The 18520-nt window shown below is 33.3% G+C and overlaps 3 protein-coding genes across 3 annotated transcripts; all 3 read left to right on the top strand.

Moving 5' to 3' along the window:
• The first annotated feature begins 276 nt into the window (after nucleotides 1–276).
• LOC140796772 (uncharacterized) lies at nucleotides 277–1985 on the top strand. Its single transcript, XM_073149882.1, has 3 exons — nucleotides 277–383; nucleotides 931–1019; nucleotides 1714–1985. The coding sequence occupies exons 1-3, from the start codon at nucleotides 360–362 to the stop codon at nucleotides 1862–1864; spliced, it is 264 nt and encodes an 87-aa protein (XP_073005983.1). The 5' UTR covers nucleotides 277–359; the 3' UTR covers nucleotides 1865–1985.
• Nucleotides 1986–4430: 2445 nt separating this feature from the next.
• LOC140796320 (UDP-arabinopyranose mutase 1) lies at nucleotides 4431–8347 on the top strand. Its single transcript, XM_073149303.1, has 4 exons — nucleotides 4431–4830; nucleotides 7126–7376; nucleotides 7472–7640; nucleotides 7776–8347. The coding sequence occupies exons 1-4, from the start codon at nucleotides 4507–4509 to the stop codon at nucleotides 8118–8120; spliced, it is 1089 nt and encodes a 362-aa protein (XP_073005404.1). The 5' UTR covers nucleotides 4431–4506; the 3' UTR covers nucleotides 8121–8347.
• Nucleotides 8348–12954: 4607 nt separating this feature from the next.
• On the top strand, nucleotides 12955–17194 carry LOC140796541 (serine carboxypeptidase-like 11). Its single transcript, XM_073149585.1, has 14 exons — nucleotides 12955–13072; nucleotides 13778–13923; nucleotides 14000–14076; nucleotides 14163–14285; nucleotides 14362–14464; nucleotides 14564–14601; nucleotides 14756–14857; nucleotides 14924–15007; nucleotides 15104–15253; nucleotides 15830–15901; nucleotides 16448–16572; nucleotides 16656–16769; nucleotides 16862–16907; nucleotides 17022–17194. Exons 1-14 carry the CDS (start codon nucleotides 12963–12965, stop codon nucleotides 17103–17105), a joined length of 1374 nt encoding a protein of 457 aa, XP_073005686.1. The 5' UTR covers nucleotides 12955–12962; the 3' UTR covers nucleotides 17106–17194.
• Nucleotides 17195–18520: the final 1326 nt, after the last annotated feature.

The following is an 18520-nucleotide window of genomic DNA, read 5'->3' as shown; positions in this document are numbered from 1 at the left end:
GAGTTATAAAAAGGGGTCAACGCCTCAACGATGGCGGAAACTAGAAGTAATGCAGTGAAACAGAAGGCGGAGCTGCTGGTTTTGACCAATCGTTAAAATAGAATTCAAACACTGATAACGAAACGCCCACAGAAATCTAGAGCTTTTCTTCCATGGAATTTTCCCAATCTCTCTCTCTCTCTCTCTCTCTCTCTCTCTCTCTCTCTCTCTCTCTCTCTCTCTCTCTTTCTCGTAGTATAAAAGATGAACAAATGTAAGCCTTTTACGTGTCCTACAAAAAGAGAAAGGTAGCATTCCCTAGATAGATCCAATTAGGTATCCATTCCAAAGCATTAGAAGAGTTTTAGCTCATCATTCAAATGGGTCGTTGGGTGAAACCTGAGGTTGGTTATACTTCTCTTGCATTTCTCGTACTGTGTTTTTATAAGTTTATTATTCACGTCCTAATTTGTCAATATTTATATTTTTCAACTTTATTTCTCAGAAAATGTCATAAGTTAACCATAACATATGAAAGAAGAGTATTTGTTTAGATTTTTAATAAAACATTTTAAAAAGTTAATCGTAACAGTTTATTTTTACGTAGATTTATTTTATGATACTTTAACTTTCTTGCTGTTTAATATATTTCTCTCCACTTGTTAACATAAACCACTAAATGATTATCTTAAGTAATTCTTAGAAGACCTAGAGAGAAGTTCTTCGAAGATTTTACACAGCGTTTTTAGAGCATAAGAAGGTCAGTTTTGTTGGAAAAATTAAATGAGAGGATTTATATGAAAATAAATAATAGTTGAGAGAGTCAAACTATAATTATCTCAAAGTCAAAAACATAAATATTAATCTGTTTATAAAAAAATGAATGAAATATAATCTGTTTGATAATCTAAAGTTAATCATCTTTTTCTTTTTTTGGTGATCATTAATTAGGTTTATCCATTGTTGGCGGCTATGACCTTTGTTACCAGCATGTGTGTGTTCCAACTCACAAGAAATGTTTTCATGAACCCTGATGTTCGGTAAGCTTCATCTTCTTTCTCTTTATCACAAGGATTCTTTTAGATTTTATATTTACACAAATTATCACCGTAAGCTAAGAATTTATAGGAATTTATTGTTTAAAAAGTATTAAAATTTATTAAAAAAATCTTATATCTTTGTTTATTCTTATATATGATTTATGACTCAAAAAATTCTTTGAGTTAATTAACCTAACATTCAATTTCTTTTAAAAACAAAAAAAAATCTAAAATACTTTTCCTTTGACTTTAAGGATTGGTCCCCTTTCTAATTCTCCTTTTAACCTTACAAAAAAATTATTCTAGGGTGTTAAAGATTATTTTGTACCTATAATTGATTTAACTTAAAATTAAAACGAATTGTAAAGATTGAATAAGAAATACCCATACAAATAACTGCTTATTTGTACTAATGGCAACAGTATTCCTTATCATGAATGAGAAGTAAATATTTGCATAAGACTTCCACTCACTGTTCCATTGCTTGTATCATTTATTAGGCTCCTCTATGAAGTAGTATATGACAAGGTTGATCAAAGAATACAGCAACTCAATATCTGATATGATATATTTCAGCAATGACCTGAATACTACTTGTGATGCAAAGTTTTTTTTTTCTTTTTTTTTTTATGTGAACTTTACAAGTATTAAAACACCTTGTAATTAACAAGAATTAATGTTGTTGTCATTGCAGTGTTAACAAGACTAATCGCACCACTGCGATCCTAGACAACGCAGAAGAAGGCGAAAAATATAGCCAACACAGCCTGAGAAAATTCCTCAGCCAGCGCCGCCCGGAGGTCATGCCGGCCATCAACAGCTTCTTCTCAAAAAGTGATAACTAAGATGAATTCAGAAGTAATCCTCAATAGTATTTATATCTGGTACATTATCATTGTTGTTAAAGATAATGATGCAAAAGTACTCCATTTAGCTGACGATCTTGTATTGCCATTTGATGCAGTTTCAGACACAAAAACATTGTAATGAATAATAGAAAAGAAAAAGGTTCTTGTTTGCTTTTCATGAGAAGGTTAATTGCAAAGCAGGTTTAGTACTATAAAGATTGTAACTTTAACAACCTCGGCAGAGAGAAATACTATCAAAAATTAAGAAGAATTATGAAAAACATACACTAAACCCAAAGCTTGCAAAATGCTACAGTCTTCATGAACACAAAAGGGCATGCGTGTTCTTGAAAATTAAGAGAAGTCCAAGGAGGAAACAAAAGAGGAACTGATGATATATATATATATACTCTCCTTTTTTCCCCCTTTTTTTCTAAAACTATGAGATGCAACTAATTGGGTCGATTTATTGAATCTAATAAGATGTGGAGATCGTGAGAACGAATGGGAATTATGGAACTGTTCATGATAAGATATCTTTTCCCCGAGTCTAAAGAGTAAAAAAGTAATGCACGACTAATCCTTGTTGAATAGTATAAAAGCATATTCCTTCGCTACGATTTTAGCCCCAAGGGCGGAGGTATGAGTAACCGAAGAGATTTGGATATTTTGTTTATTTAGAATAATTTTTTTAGTATATTTTATATTCTTTTTTGTTTTTAAATAAATAATAGTTTTTATAAGTATTTTTAGATGACAAAAGATATTGGCTCTTTTCGGACTCTGTCGGCTCGGTTCTAAGTTATACACTATAGTAACTATATCACAAATTAAGCTTTGTAAGGTTATCACTAAGAACAAAATGAAGGGATAACTAGTTTTTATTGGCACATGAGACTCTACTTCTTAAATATTGATTAGTTAAGACTATAGCAAATTATAGTACCTCATAGTAGACTATGGGACTCTCTCCTTTTTAAATTGGGTGTGGCCTCTTCCTCTTCTTCTTCTTCTTCTACCCGCCAAGAATTAGCAGTCGTGTGGTTATTTTTCTATCTTTTCTTACATCCAAAGGAACGATAGAGCACCTATTTGGCATTTTACGGTGACTTCTTTAGAGACGCAATAGTAGAGTCTTTAAGAAAGAAGCCCTTTGGATCTCTCCCTGGTCAGTCTCTTCAAGATAAGCTTTGATAAGTTCTCTGCTCCATAAAGCTTTAACGACTTCCCTTCCTCCTCAGTATCTTCTCTCTCATCCTCTTTGTCATTTTATTATGAATAAATATAATTAACACCAAGCTCGGTTTTCTCAAAAGAAAAAAAATTGCTAACTAACGAAACTATTCTTCACCTTCTCAGATGGGACGATATATTTGCAGGGATAACAATCTTTTTATATCTCTATTTATAGTTGACTAATAGTTATAATTTAGTGTGAATCATAAAAATAAAGCTGAAATTAGCCCAATTACATGGTGTAAATATATAATTTACCCTAATAAATATAGACTAATAGACAGAGTGCCACATGAGAGAGAAGGGTCCCACATGCATCTATGCACCTTTTATTTCTCTAATAGTTCCACCACGAAGCATAACCTGAGTTGGAAAAAAAATTTAGATTGGAGAGGAGAAAGTTGACTTAAGAATTCCAATTCAATCCCAAAAAGATTTATAAGTAAGTCATCAGATATTCAGATTAGAGCCTAACTCCCTAAGAACTTAGTCATATATAATACTCATGATTATATCTAAGGTTCATTATTGAATCTTCTACCCCACTCCGCAGCAAAAGATAACAACAAAAACAGCTGCACATAAGTTGTTTGTGGGAAAGCCCAAAAGAAGCACCAATTAATTATTGTACAACGAACTGCAGCAGAATCGTTGCATCCCCAATTGTTGACAGCCAAACAGAACAGCGACGTGAAGCAGAAGCAGAAGCACCTCGACTACTCGCAAATGTTGGCCTTTTATTTATGACTGCAAAACAAGTTTGAACTTGGAAACAATTTTTCGTCCCTTATTTGTGTATGTATAAATTCTTTTTTTTTTTTCAAGAGATAAAAATAAAGAGAAATTTGCATGTAACACATTAACTTTTAATAAAATTATGATTTATATTTTATTCTACTATCAAGCTATAGATATTTTAGTAAATATCTATAGAAAATACACTTTGTTAGATTTGAACTAACACCGTAAAAATATTTCGTTAAGTAAAAATATTTTATTTTTAAAATAATTTAATCATGCTATACTTAGTTTAGTTTACAGTGGATCTAATATCATAGTATTTTTTTGCATATATTTAATAAATTATAAAATTTAATTTATAAATAATAAAAATATAAAATGAAAAGCATAATCTCGTTAAAGAATAGGGTGCTATATATGTAATTTTCCTTAGATAAAACTTGGGAATTGGGATGAATAATTATCATTCATATGGTAATAAAGTTATTATGCTAGATTTTTGAGAACCGGATCCAATCGCAGTGAATCCGGATCCGCAATTTCAGCACGTACTACCACGTGCCCTCCAATTCAATAAAGTCACCTCTTCTTCCCCCCAGATCGAAGCGCTCCTCTCCTCTCCTCTCCTCTGCTATCTTCTCTCGTTGGATCGAAGCTTAACAATGGCGGGGGGATCGGTTCCGAGTACTCCATTGCTGAAAGATGAGCTGGATATCGTGATCCCGACGATCCGAAACTTGGATTTCTTGGAGATGTGGAGGCCGTTCTTCCAGAACTACCACTTGATCATAGTGCAGGATGGCGATCCGAGCAAGACCATCAAGGTCCCCGAGGGCTTCGACTATGAGCTCTACAACCGCAACGATATCAACCGTATTTTGGGGCCCAAGGCGTCGTGCATCTCCTTCAAGGACTCCGCTTGCCGGTGCTTTGGATACATGGTGTCGAAGAAGAAGTACGTCTACACGATCGACGACGACTGCTTCGTGAGTGGTTCTTTTACCTTTCGTGTTGGTGGAATTTTGGATCTGGGTTTTGGTTATAGAGGGGAATGGGGTTTGGATTTGGGGGAAAGGAGCGATCTTGGTTGTTGGTCGATAAAATTCTTAGTAGTAGTTTTAATTTGGTTTGGAAATCACGGTGCTTTTGAGTATGTGTCCCGAGTCTTTCTTCTTTTTTAAATTCTTATTCCTCATTTTTGTGATAAGGGTAAGCGTCATGTAGTTGTAATTATTGTCTTTTTCCCTTTTCTTTTGTTCTGGAAGTTGAGGGAATTTCGGATCTGGTTTCAGATTTGAGCAGGGATGGGTCTTGGAAGTGGGAGAAAGGAGGGATCTTGTGAGTGACGTGTTATTTGTTTTAGAAACAAGTGTCGATTTTGACGAGGATTTCTCAATGGGTGTATTCTTTTCCTCTTTTATTTCTATTTTCTTATTTATTTTGTGAGAGCTGGATGGTCTCCTTGTGTTTCTCAGAAGCTTCTGTTATTGGGTTTCACTGGAATTTTTATGAACTTATATAATGTTTGCTCATCCATCTTAGATCTATTATTGTTCCTTTTTAATTTCTGCTTACACGTTGACAATGATGAGAATTTTTTTAACTTGTTTTGTGAATCAACCATTTAAAATTGTTGCATGTGCCTTAACACATCTGGAAGAAAATTGAGAATTTTGCCTTTTCTTAGTTACTGGTTATTTCTTGCCTACTATAAGAGTGATGCAGGAGTGATGTGCTCTTTTTGTAAACATTTGATTTTTGTGTTATTTTTGCACTACAAATACTTGATATTGTGTCTCTGCTTTTTATTTTGTGTGTGATAATTGATATACAAAGAGCTTTTGGAAGCTGTTGTCAAGTGCACATCTTTGTTCTTTATCCTTTTCCCTTTTCCTTTTTGCGTCCTAGTTACTGTGCTTTTCCATAGTGCTCTGACCTTTAACTTTGTAAACCTTTAGGAGACGGTCGAGCTATGCAGTTTCATTTCTTCCTTCTATTTACTAGTATTTGATCTAACTGTGGTTAATTTTATTTCTTGGCCCTATTATTTGTAACTCACTCAAATTGCCTGTAGTTGATCTTATTAAACTGTCTTCAATTTATCTTAATCTGGATCTATCTCATCATATCTCAATTTCATTATGTCACTTTCAGATATTTGGAAATTGGAGATAAAACCACAACATAGGTTGTTAACAATTATCATAATTTATTTTCTCAGCTTTTGGGCTCAATTCTTGACGAGATGATTATAGTTATCTATTATGAATTTCAGTCAGCGTCAGCTTGTTAATTTTGTCTTCAAAAGTGTCTAGGATCAGAGATCTGTCATTTATGCTTACAAACTTTGTAACTAAAATGCTCCAAACTGCTCTTATGAAGATAGTGGCTAGATCATAGAGATTTTAAGCATATGCATTAAGGCTGTCTTGGTCTTATATGCTTACGAGAGTAGTGTTGTGATCAGATCTGGATTATCCAGTTGATTATGAGATATGAATGCGATTTAGATTGTTATGAATCTCAAAAATTGTACCATTGGTTAGATCCTGAGATGAATTTTTAGCATCCTCCAAATCCAAATCTGATTTTGAGTGAATAGTATATGTTGCAATGGTATATCTAATATATAGCGTCTATGTACATATACATATACATATTTATTTCAGGGTAGACGTGCATACATGTGGAAACTTACATACTCCTAAAATCGTGACCCCCCTTTTTTTAAAATCTTTAGATATTTTCTTTTTACCTTTGACTATGGGAACTTCTATTAATGTCACTCTGTTCATCTCTTACTTTATTATGTGTACAAAAGATGGAGTCGTCACCTTTCTCAAAATTTAAATCAGATGATTTCATTGTTATAATCATGTGCGCCAGCTGAACAAACCACATGTCCGGGGTTGCATGACCACATGGGCTTGAGCAGTAAATCTTTCTAAATTCTAGATCTAGCAAACTAAAAATTCTAATGCCATTGACTAATGCTTCTGCTAGCACTGCGATTATGCATCTGTGACCACTCCATCCTTGCATCTGCCAGTTCATGGTCACCCACATGGTCCAGAGATTGTTCCTTTCCTTGGAGTGATTGCATTTGGAATGCATGCCTTTTTTTATGTAATGATTGGTTATGCTCTTTTCTGATGCAATAAATAAGTTCTATCCCCCTGAACGTAAGAAGCTGCTAATCTTGGCTTGCTGATTTCAATCTTATTGACTTATTTCTGCTTTTCTGAGGTAGACAACTGTATTTTGTTCTGTTTTTCAAATAGGTTGCAAAGGATCCATCTGGCAAAGATATCAATGCTCTTGAGCAGCATATAAAGAACCTCCTCAGCCCTTCTACGCCCCACTTCTTTAACACTCTGTATGACCCATACAGAGAAGGTGCCGACTTTGTACGTGGATATCCTTTCAGCCTCCGAGAAGGTGCTCCAACAGCTGTTTCCCATGGCCTTTGGCTCAACATTCCTGATTATGATGCTCCCACCCAGCTTGTCAAGCCTCGTGAAAGAAACACCAGGTTCATAATCATGTGAAGTTGATGTCTCCACAGTGGCTAATCTGCTTTTCAAAATTGATAAACATGATAAGCTGATCACTTGCATATCCTATCAGGTATGTTGATGCTGTTCTTACTGTGCCAAAGGGAACCTTATTTCCAATGTGCGGTATGAATCTCGCTTTCGACCGTGAGCTGATCGGCCCTGCAATGTACTTCGGACTTATGGGAGATGGCCAGCCTATCGGGCGTTATGATGACATGTGGGCCGGATGGTGCATGAAGGTCACTCTTTTTTTTAATCTCTTGTTCTGATATGTCTATCTACCTTATATGCATATTGGAAAGATCCTTGATTTATTTTATAGGAGTTGCTGGTTGATGGTATTTTTCCAAGTTCTAATTGGTGAAATGATGCAGGTCATCTGTGACCATCTGGGATTGGGAGTCAAGACTGGCTTACCCTATATCTGGCACAGCAAGGCAAGCAACCCTTTTGTGAACCTGAAAAAGGAATATAAGGGCATCTTCTGGCAAGAGGAAATAATCCCCTTCTTCCAATCCGCTGTCCTCTCAAAGGAGTGCACCACTGTTCAGAAGTGCTACATTTCGCTGTCAGAGCAGGTCCGAGAAAAGCTCGGGAAGGTCGACCCCTACTTTACAAAGCTTGCAGATGCCATGGTGACATGGATTGAGGCTTGGGATGAGCTCAACCCAGCTGGAGCTGCATCTGAAGTGCCTAATGGCTCAGCCAAGGGAAAATAGAATAGGCGTGTGGTCATTTAGGAGAGTCTCCCTACTATTTTGCTTTTGTTGGATCTGAGCACCTTAGATATAAACTTAGATAAAACTGCATCTCTTTTTTCCAGAAGAAATTCCTTGTTATGCTCTATGCTTCTTTATGAAGCTTGGGATGCTTTATGTTGTGTCATTTTGTAATATTTATTTCATACTTCATGTTGGCAATAATTATCCTATAGGTGTTTTGGAAATCTAGCAAATAACTGGGTGTCCAATTCCGTAGATTTTTAGTCAGCTTTTTAAATGGATATTAGCTAATTCTTGAATTTCCTATATATCATGAACAAAACTCTTGAGTTTGTCCTTCTACTGGGTGCAGTAAGTGCTGTAAGGCAACTAAACATTATAAATGACAAGTGCTCAAATAGAAAAAGGCAACAAATTTTTGCTCAAAACCATGGTTGTTCATTTGTCCCCTTCTTTCTGGGGCATCCTAGAATTCTCATTGCTCTTCAAGTAATCTTTAGTGATAAATTGATTTCATCATATGCAAACACATGAAATATACCAAGAGTGCAACCAGTATGAATCATCAAGTTTGCAACTTACATTTAAAACAACACACAATTCAATACGAAAAGGTCAATTACTTAACAAGATCAAAGGATGAGAAAAAAGAAAAATTAAGAGACAAAACTAGTTGACAAGATCACAGTTCTTCAGCTCAAATAAATCTGAGCTGCAGTCACTCTCCCATGCCTCATCACCATCTCCTCCTCTTCTCCTTATCCTCTCCAAGATCCAATCTTTCTTCACATACCCATCACTAAATCTATTAAGTACCCACTTGTTCTCCACACTCGATTCCTCACTCTTCTGCTTTTGTGCAACAAATCCACTACTATTACTTCCAAAAGAATAGACGGACTTGGTGGATTCCTCAATGATCCTAAAACTCCTCTTTAGCTTCCTCCTCGAACCTGCTTGATGAAAGAAAGAGTTAAGGATATTAACAAACTTCACACCAGGCGAGTTGGGCTTCTTCCATTTCTTCTTCTCTCTTTCTCTACCCTTTGTTTTGGGCACCTCCGAGCTCCTGTCTATCTCTATAACGTTGCCCTCTTCTTCTTCTTCTTCTTCTCCTCTTTGCTCTCTCATGGATTCGAGAGGGTTGCCAAGGAGAGTGATGGCATCCATTCCACCGGAGAAGTAGCGCTTGGCGTCGAAGACGTCGAGCTCGAACGAGTCGCCACGGAGGTGAGAAGGCTTCTTGTGGAAGTTGGACATGGCTGGAATTGAACACCAATTGGATGAGAAGAAGACTCAAGGAGAAAATAGATTACTTTGCGAACTTCTCTTTGCTCAATTCCCCATGAAATACAGAGTGGAGTAGGCATGGGGAGAGAGAGAAGAGATATATATATATATATATATGTGTGTGTGTGTAAAGATTTAATCAGGACCATACATTACGCACGTGCAAGAATATGAAAATAAAATATTGGAATAGATTCAACTATGAGAGAAGATTATAAATCTATTGTCATGTTTGGTTGTGAAAATTTGGAGTAGCTATTCTGATTTCTTACAAATTATATCTCCTAATCTATAGTAGAGTAATATATATAGTATTTGATTGTAAGTTAGAATAGTAGTATAATAATTATATTTAATGTGATATAAAATTGAGATAAATACAAATAAAAAGTGTGAATTGATTTTTAATTTAATATATAAACTTAAATTAAAGTGTTTTTATTTTTTTTATAGATATGCAATGCATACTTGAGTAAAAAGATGTGAGTAGTAAAAGAGAGGAGTTAGGTAAGAAAATAGAGCGAAAACTTTTGGTTTGAGTGAGAAAGTATGCTAGTTTTTGAAATGAGATAGATAGACGCTGATGGAGAAATTTTGAATCGTAATTATTTTTAATAATTTTAGTCAAATCATAGATAAATTAGAATTATGTTTATGTGTGGAATAAAATTCATTATAGTCATAATAGTGTTTCTAAATCTTTTTTATGCTTAGTTATAAATCTAGAGCGGTATTCCCTAATCTAGAATAAGAAAATTCCTAACAAAAAACCTAACGGATGCATAGGTATTAGTTATAGTTACTAATTAAGGGTGCCCCGCAAAACGAGGTGCTACCCATGTTAGTTGTAGGAGAAAAAAAAAGAAATTATATTTGTTTGCAGGCAGTGGCTTAGCTCGATTGACTCGACAATACCATTACTCAGAAGACTAGTTCAATGCGTGATGGCTTGGAGTATTAGCTCAACAATATATGGTTTAGAAGTTTGGTTGAACAGCAATCGCTTTGTAAATAAGTTGAATATGCCAATCCTTGTTATATGTTTCAATGCCTAAGTTGTTGTAGATCGATTTTTTTTTCCAATCTATGTACTCTTAAATAATTAAAAATAAATAAAATAAGTGACTTATTGCGGCAGAAGGTGGCGTGAGTGTACTCACCTATGGTAGGAGGTCACCGACTCGAGCGCTTATGACAGCAATTTTTTTTGGACTAAATTAAAATGTATTTGTGACATGTTTATTAGGAAGGTTAGCTCATATATCTAAATATCTTTTTCAAGTAGATAAATTTTCTTTTTTGCAAAATTAAAGGCAATTATATAACATCTTAAAAAAACTGCATAAAATTATCTCAGGTAAATAAATAAATTAGGAGATGCAAAATTAACGTGGAAGAAAAATTTAGGTCGTCAGATGTTGACTAACTTAGAAAATTGATTAACCTCACTGAAATAATGGAAAACAAAAGATATATTCAAACTTTGAGCTACTTGAAGATTAGCTGGTTCTTGCCTAATAATGTTTTTTTGGAGTTGTATACCAAATCGAGTTTGAGCTAAATTACGTTTTTTAAACTCAAGTCTAACTGATTATATTGAAAGTTATAGTTTATCTATAATAATGCGAAGGTTTTGATACCGAAATGGATTACCTTCGAACTTATTTACCAAATAGGGTCTAATTCACTGTAGCCCTAATAAAAAAATATTTTTTTTTATAAATTGCTGACATACTAAGTTAAAAAGATTTACATACATAAAACACTGAACTGATCATCGTTTTTGCCCAGAAATAAACGTTGATCAGTTCAGCGTTTTGTTATGGCTATAGTAAATTAGACTCTATACGGTAATTCGATAAAGAATTAAAAAAACGTGTCTATTTTTGGTCAAAAAGAAGTAAGATTAGTAAGATGTCCACAGTTAGTTACAGCATATCATCTGACATCTATCAAAGGCAAGCGAGATAATTTATTCAAATGCGTCAATGACAATGTTCCCTAAAATTAGACAATCTCCTTACCACACTCTCCTCCACTTCTGCACACTAACTACTCCACAAACACTATGAACTGGAGCTCCTCAAGGTTTCTACAATTCCAGGTCTATAATTTTGCCACTTGCATTCCATTTCTTCTCCTGAGAATTAAAATAAAAATGCTACTTCCATTGGACTAGTACGATTTTAATAAAGTCAAACGCATGCATGCAAAATAATAATAATAATAATAATAATAATAATAATGTTATATTATTATTAGTTCGAGCTCGTTGGCTAAGAGTGTGATCTAGATGTAGGATATTATTTTTTAACATCATCTTTTGTCGAACATTGTGTTACATCTCATATATATATGCATTATGACAAAACTTTATTTAGTCATCAATTACAAAACCTAATTAAAAATTTTGAATTTTATTTTCAAATATATTATGGATAAACGAGATTCATATTGATTAAGAAGAGATGTCTGAAGTAGTCTTTTTTTTTTTCATTTTGAATCAAATAAGACATATTTGAATCTAGTTTTGGATATAAAGGTTATCTTCTATATGTGCTTCAGAAAAGATAACAAAACTATCCTCTAAAATGTTTAAATATTATATAAAATCAAATTAAAAGCAATAATTAAGGTAAAATAGAGAGAAATTTTCATCTATTTGTGATTTAAATCCTATATTTTCAATGAAAGTCTCACTTAGATAAAAAAATCTAAAAACTTGGAAAGTAATATCAAATAGTTATGAACCCCGGGATATGCTTCTTATTATATATCTCGTCAGAATATAAAATATAAAAATAATATTTTTCTAATAACTTAAATTTTTAGATTAGAGTAGTTATCAACTTAACATTATATTAGAGCAGATGTCCCAAATCTTATTATTTAAATATAAAATATCCATCCATCCATCTAGCTATAATTATGTAATGGCAATTATAATATTATTTAGATAGGAGTTCCACCTTATAAAACTAGGGGTCCCACATACCTATCCTCCAATCCCAAGAAATTAACCCAGCTTAGCTGTCCACATGATGAAAGTAGTATACCCACGCGATGAAATCTATAATAAATTCTCGAACTTATTTAACTAGAAAAAAGAAGGACAAAGTGACACATTAAGTTCAAACATTTTTCATGCTTAATTTCAAAGATATGGAAGTGAGCTCAACCGAAAATTTTAGTGAACAATAATAAATATGTGTAAATTTGAACTAACATCGTGAGAATATTTTGCTAGTTAGATATATTTTACTTTTTAAATAACTAAAATGTCTTTAGTATTGGTCGGGTATATTTAGATTGAGTTGAGTTAGTATAAGTTGGATAAGTATAACTTAGCTGAGGATGTTTTTAAAATCTTATTAGTGTAGTTAACTTAACCCAGAGATTTTATTAAGTTTAACTATCAGATTTTCATTAAAAATAAAATGCTTCCTTAAATTTAATGAATCTACCGAGGCAAGGCAAAGAGGAAGTAGGTGGCATAGCTACCTATAAAACGATATACTATTGCATTTTAATTTGCAATGCATATCCCCAATGCTTCCTGTACTTGTGCTACTATTCTTTTTTCTTTCTGTTTCGTCGTCGGTGATCATCACCCATCTTCCAGGCTTCCATGGACGCCTACCATTCTACTTAGAAACTGGGTGAGCGATATCTAGACCTCCCTCCTTCCATACAAATATAGCTGTTGATCAAAAGAAATTTTGTACTAATTACTTCGACACACCTAATTTATGGCATAGTTAGTATTCAGCTAATATAGACTAATGGGAATATAAATCAGTTCTCACCTGCTATTATACTCAATATATTTTTCACGATTGGAGATGTAGTGAAGTATTTGCCTGATTTGAATCCTGAGAGAGATGAATATAAATATAAAAGATAATTTCATTTAAATTTTTTGAACTATTTCGCTTATTTTTATATATACCTTGTAAATTTTTTCTAAGTAGATTTGTGATATTTATGTCCTTAAGAAAGAGAAAAATTAATGTAGATGAGTTTTTTTTTTCTCCCATCAACAGTGTCAAGAAGGGGTTACTAAAATATATTCAGATGTATGTAAAAGTTGGCAAAAGTTTAGAGAGAGTCTAAGTATCATTGTATTTAAATTAAACTCTTTATTGATTCAAAAATTAATATATGAATAATTTTATTTAAACTTTTCAAATTATTACTATTTTCACATATATTTTCTGAATTCTTTTTATTACCTATATACATCCCTTAAACTAAAAAAATTATACATATATATCATCTTAAATTAAGAAAAAAAATTCAGAGACGACTGTATACATATAAGTGTGAGTGAAATCCCATCACAATATTAGATCTAAATATTGTAGGTACGTGAGTGTAGATGAAGAAAACGGCGTGGAGTTGTTCTACTACTTCATAAAGTCGGAGAGGAAGCCAAGCGACGACCCCGTCCTCCTCTGGCTCTCCGGTGGCCCCGGATGCTCCTCATTTAGCGGTCTTGTTTTCGAAATAGGTGGCTAATCACTTTTTCAACGTACTTAATGTGAATTGGATTCAATTCTTCTCAATTCTTTTTTCATACTTATTAGGCCCTTTGAGATTTGTGAAAGCCGAATACAATGGGAGCTTACCAGAATTGGTATATTTCCCACATTCTTGGACCAAGGTGTGTTGTGCTCCTCAATCGCCTTCTACTTCCGCTTGATTTTTAAATCGATGATCGATCTGACGACGACCCTTGATGGCTTTCAGGTGGCAAACATTATTTTCTTGGATTCGCCTGTTGGTGCTGGCTTCTCATTCTCGGCGTCACCTGAAGGTTATATTGTTGGGGATGTATCTTCTTCTACGCAAGTCCATCATTTTATCATAAAGGTAGGGATGCTCTCCAATTTGTCTAAATCTTAAACGGGTGGGGGAATTTTATTTTTATTGTATTATTTTATTATAGTGGTTCATTGATCACCCTCAATTCCTCTCCAATCCGTTCTACATTGGCGGTGATTCATACGCCGGGAAGGTCGTTCCGTTGATTACACACGATATTTCACAAGGTTGCTTTAGCACTCATCACGTCTGTTTATGTCAACTAATAAAAGCTTATAGATTTGATAGTATGATGGTAATTGTTTTCTCTTTGGACATCCATCCAGGTATTGAATATGGGAAACAACCAATTCTTAATCTCAAGGTAAGAAGTAATTCACTGAACATCTATGTATATTTACCATAATGTTATATATGGAATTACCAATAGATTCGCTTATCGTATAGATAATTTTCTTGATGTCTCAGCAGAGGAGATATATTTTCTCTTTCAATCAATGTTCTGTGCTTTCTTCCAGGGTTATCTGGTTGGCAACCCTGTAACAGATGAAAAGATTGATAAGAATTATCGAATCCCATATGCTCATGGTGTTGGAATCATATCGGATCAAATATATGAGGTGATGCACCACCTTATGTCAAACAATATTGCAAATTGTTGTAACACATCCTTTCTTATTTTGTAGTTGGCGAAGAAGCATTGTGAAGGAGAAGATTATGAAGATCCTCGTAGTGCACCTTGTGTTGAGGTGCTTAATGTTGTTAAAAAGGTTAGGAAATCTTTCTTCTTCTTTTTTTTTTTCTTTTTCACCAACTCCGTGTTATGTCAAAAAAATATCTTATCAAACTATTTCACTCTCTTGTAGCATATTTCAAAAGTTCAGATGGATTCTATATTGGACCCTGTATGTCCTAGGTTATCTCCTAAACCAAATGGTGTGGCCAAAAGAAGGACCTTAAAGGTGGAGTACAAGAAATTGCTTCAACCACCAGAACCTCCTTCCTTTAAATGTGGAGTGAGTCAATCTCTTCAAGCCCTCCTTTACATGTACAGTTGTCTTAGCAGGATTCCTTTCAGACTAACAAGTATTTTAGTTGGAAATTAACAATGCCAACCTGAATACGAGTTCCACATCAGTTTATCATGATATGTTATATAAGCAGATAATCATTTTTCTTGAGGGCTAGTTCCTTTAGTAGTTGGTATAAAGTATATATATTTGATACCACTAATGCTGGCGACATAGAAGAAATCTTGTGCAAATCAATGATTCAATAGGTGATTGTTATTTACATTTCCAAAACAATTCGTGAAGGGAATCAAGTTTACGAGCACCTTGAAATTATGTCATGTCATCTTGGCAAGATATTTTTATGACTAAACTATAGATTTCTTTTAATCGAACTATAGCAGAGGGAGTCAAACACATTGGCCTTTTAAGTATCTACTGGTCTTAAAAACATAAAAGATGCTCAAATGTGTAATATTGGATGTCCATTTATTGATCTTCAACTGACCTAACAAATATATGTAAATATATAGTTTTCCTTATTCTCTATTTTGCTATTAATATTTGTTACTTTGCTTGCAGAGTTATGTTCATTTGCTATCTTATTACTGGGCAAACAGTCAGTCCACAAAAGAGGCTCTCGGCGTTAAGAAGGTAAAATCTACCCGTTTGATATATAACAAGAATGGTATAGATTGGGAAGGAAAAGGAGAACAAGGAAAGCACGAATTAGAAGTAACAATTAATCTGTTGGACAGAAATAGTACCAAGTTCACGTACAAGCTCCTTCAAATCATCACATCTAGCTAGAAGGTCTGTGCCATCTCGAAAGAGTGCTTTTATAGCAAATAGTCAGAAAACTTTTGAGTGATATGCTCCAGATTTGATTCCTTGGAGTGTTAGGATGAACATAGAGAGAAAAAATTGAGGAGGAAACTGGGAGGAAGAAGGGTGCTTGATTCCAAAGAATTGGCCCTCTGATTTAATTGGATCTATGAGATATACAGGTTAAACTCAAGCCTCCCACTTAATTGAACTTAATTGGCTACTGACAGAAAAATGTTTAGTTCCTCCATGAGGCAATGTCCTGCATTGAGAACCAGCTTTGGCTATGAATAATAAATGAATGGAATGAATATATCTCTTAAAGGGTGGAAGTCACCGGATACGAGACTTATTGTATTGATTGTTGAAAAGCAGGGAGCTGCTGTGAGAGAGTGGCAAAGGTGCAACCATGACTTACCATATACACAAGACCTTCCCAGTAGTATTAGATATCACTATCACCTTACCAGCAGAGGAGGCTACCGTGCTCTCGTATATAGGTAAATCCATAACCAGGCTTAATTTATTATGGAATATTTTTATCTCTTTTCCTTAAAATCTTTACTGTTTTTCTTCAACCCAGCGGAGATCATGACCTAGTGGTACCGTTTCTGGGAACACAGGCATGGGTAAGATCCCTCAACTTCTCCATTGTAGATGACTGGAGATCTTGGGGTTCTGGAGGCCAAAGTGCTGGGTATGATGCAATATTATATGTGCAGCTTTGCTCTTCTCTTTTCATGAAAACTGCAGTAGTCATCTAATTTGTTCGTCTCCTTGTTTTCCCAGGTTTACTATAACATATTCTAACAATATGACATTCGCCACTGTAAAGGTGAAGAAGATATTTTGCTTCATTTGCCCTCTTTGTTTTATTATATAACATATGCATGAAGAACGTCTTAATCGAAGAAATTTTTCTTTTCTTTTTTTTTGGGCTACTATGCAGGGAGGGGGTCACGTTGCTCCGGCGCTCCGTCCTAAGGAATGTTTGGCTATGGTTCGTAGATGGCTATCTCTTATGCCTTTGTGATCTTCAAGAAATCGGCTCTATTTGGATTGAGTTCAGCTCTAAAACTAAAATAAATTACTCTCATGTACTACAATTTTGAGCATCTCCAACGTGACTTTAAATCTCGCTCTCTGGTGCTCCAAATTATTATTCATTTTTTTTTAAAATATCAACTTTGACCTCTAAAATTTTAAGCTAATATTTTATGTATTTTTTATTTTATAATCTAATTATTTAAACTGAGTGCACAGTACAGTTAAAAATATATCGTCCAGATTTTCAAAAATAAGCTAACATTAAATTATTTTAGAGTTAATTTTAAATTATATAATATTTTTTTTGTTTGTTATTTAAAAAAATGGTAAGTGTTATGAAATTCTTCCATGGTATAAAATTATTTTTCAAATTTAACACTAAATATTAAAATATATCAAACATTAAATACATCAAACAAAAAAATTGCATAATAAAATTAAATTCTTTTATGCCTTTTGTTAGAGATATTTAATTAGTGAATTTAAATTAAGCCTATTTATCTTAAATTTTCTTACGTGGAGTGAGAAATCATTGGCTTCTTAAATATTTTTTTAAAAATTAGTAATTTAAAATTATTTTTGAAACTATTAAATATTAATCTTATTTTTAAAATTTTCTATGAAAAATTTTTAACCAATAAATATCAATAAATATATTAAATAAATAAAATATAGTATATAAATATATATAATTAATAATTAAATATTAAACAAAGAGTGCTCAATGAAATCTATAAATTGTGTGATTCCTCAAACTTGATAAAAGAAAAATAACAAGCGGCCAATTTGCCCACAAAGAAATTGATTTTTTTTAATGCTTAGTTTCAAAGATATGAAAGTGAGCTAAACCGAAAATTTAGTTAATAATAAAGGGATAATCATAATTAAACCCGGTAAACTATCATCATTTTTTAATACTTTCTAAGAATTTTTTTTTTCTGATACATAGAATTCTTGAATTATTAAAAAAGTTAAAAATGTCAAAATACCCTATGAGAAGATAAGAACATTTTAATAAACTAAAATTTTTATTTTTTTATACTTAAAATATAACTCCTTGAGTAATTTACAAGTGATGGGGTTGTAAGTAAATTTAAATGGCTATCTGTAAAAAGATATATTATATTGCATTTTAATTTGCAATGCACATGTACAATGCTTCCTCTACTTATATTATTCTTTTAGGTCTTGTTTGATTTCAGATTAAGCCTGGACTTATTTCTTAGTCATATTTTTTATTTTTAATTTTTTTTAAAATAAACTTAATTAGATATAAAATAAAATAAAATGATATTTGATCACTAAACTAGTTTTAAAGTCCTTGAATCAGTTAAGAAGGATCTCCAAACTCAAAACAACAATCTTTCGCAAAATGTAAACAGACCACTCCTTCCATAATAT

This window comes from Typha latifolia, chromosome 10 (genome assembly GCF_019914945.1).
Source record: "Typha latifolia isolate L0001 chromosome 10, TyphaL0001v2, whole genome shotgun sequence".
Taxonomy (NCBI): domain Eukaryota; kingdom Viridiplantae; phylum Streptophyta; class Magnoliopsida; order Poales; family Typhaceae; genus Typha; species Typha latifolia.
The sequence above is the reverse complement of the archived record's forward strand: the minus strand, read 5'-3'. Positions and strand labels throughout refer to the sequence as shown.

What these genes read in the sequence shown, in the direction of transcription:
- LOC140796772 (XM_073149882.1), top strand. Translation starts at nt 360, where the DNA reads ATGGGTCGTTGGGTGAAACCTGAG. An exon ending in GTCGTTGGGTGAAACCTGAG is followed by an intron (nt 384 to 930) that starts GTTGGTTATACT and finishes ATCATTAATTAG; the next exon opens with GTTTATCCATTGTTGGCGGC. An exon ending in TTCATGAACCCTGATGTTCG is followed by an intron (nt 1,020 to 1,713) that starts GTAAGCTTCATC and finishes TTGTCATTGCAG; the next exon opens with TGTTAACAAGACTAATCGCA.
- LOC140796320 (XM_073149303.1), top strand. Translation starts at nt 4,507, where the DNA reads ATGGCGGGGGGATCGGTTCCGAGTACTCCATTGCTGAAAGATGAGCTG. An exon ending in CCTCGTGAAAGAAACACCAG is followed by an intron (nt 7,377 to 7,471) that starts GTTCATAATCAT and finishes ATATCCTATCAG; the next exon opens with GTATGTTGATGCTGTTCTTA. An exon ending in GGGCCGGATGGTGCATGAAG is followed by an intron (nt 7,641 to 7,775) that starts GTCACTCTTTTT and finishes GAAATGATGCAG; the next exon opens with GTCATCTGTGACCATCTGGG.
- LOC140796541 (XM_073149585.1), top strand. Translation starts at nt 12,963, where the DNA reads ATGCTTCCTGTACTTGTGCTACTATTCTTTTTTCTTTCTGTTTCGTCG. An exon ending in TCCATCATTTTATCATAAAG is followed by an intron (nt 14,286 to 14,361) that starts GTAGGGATGCTC and finishes ATTTTATTATAG; the next exon opens with TGGTTCATTGATCACCCTCA. An exon ending in TACCGTGCTCTCGTATATAG is followed by an intron (nt 16,573 to 16,655) that starts GTAAATCCATAA and finishes TCTTCAACCCAG; the next exon opens with CGGAGATCATGACCTAGTGG.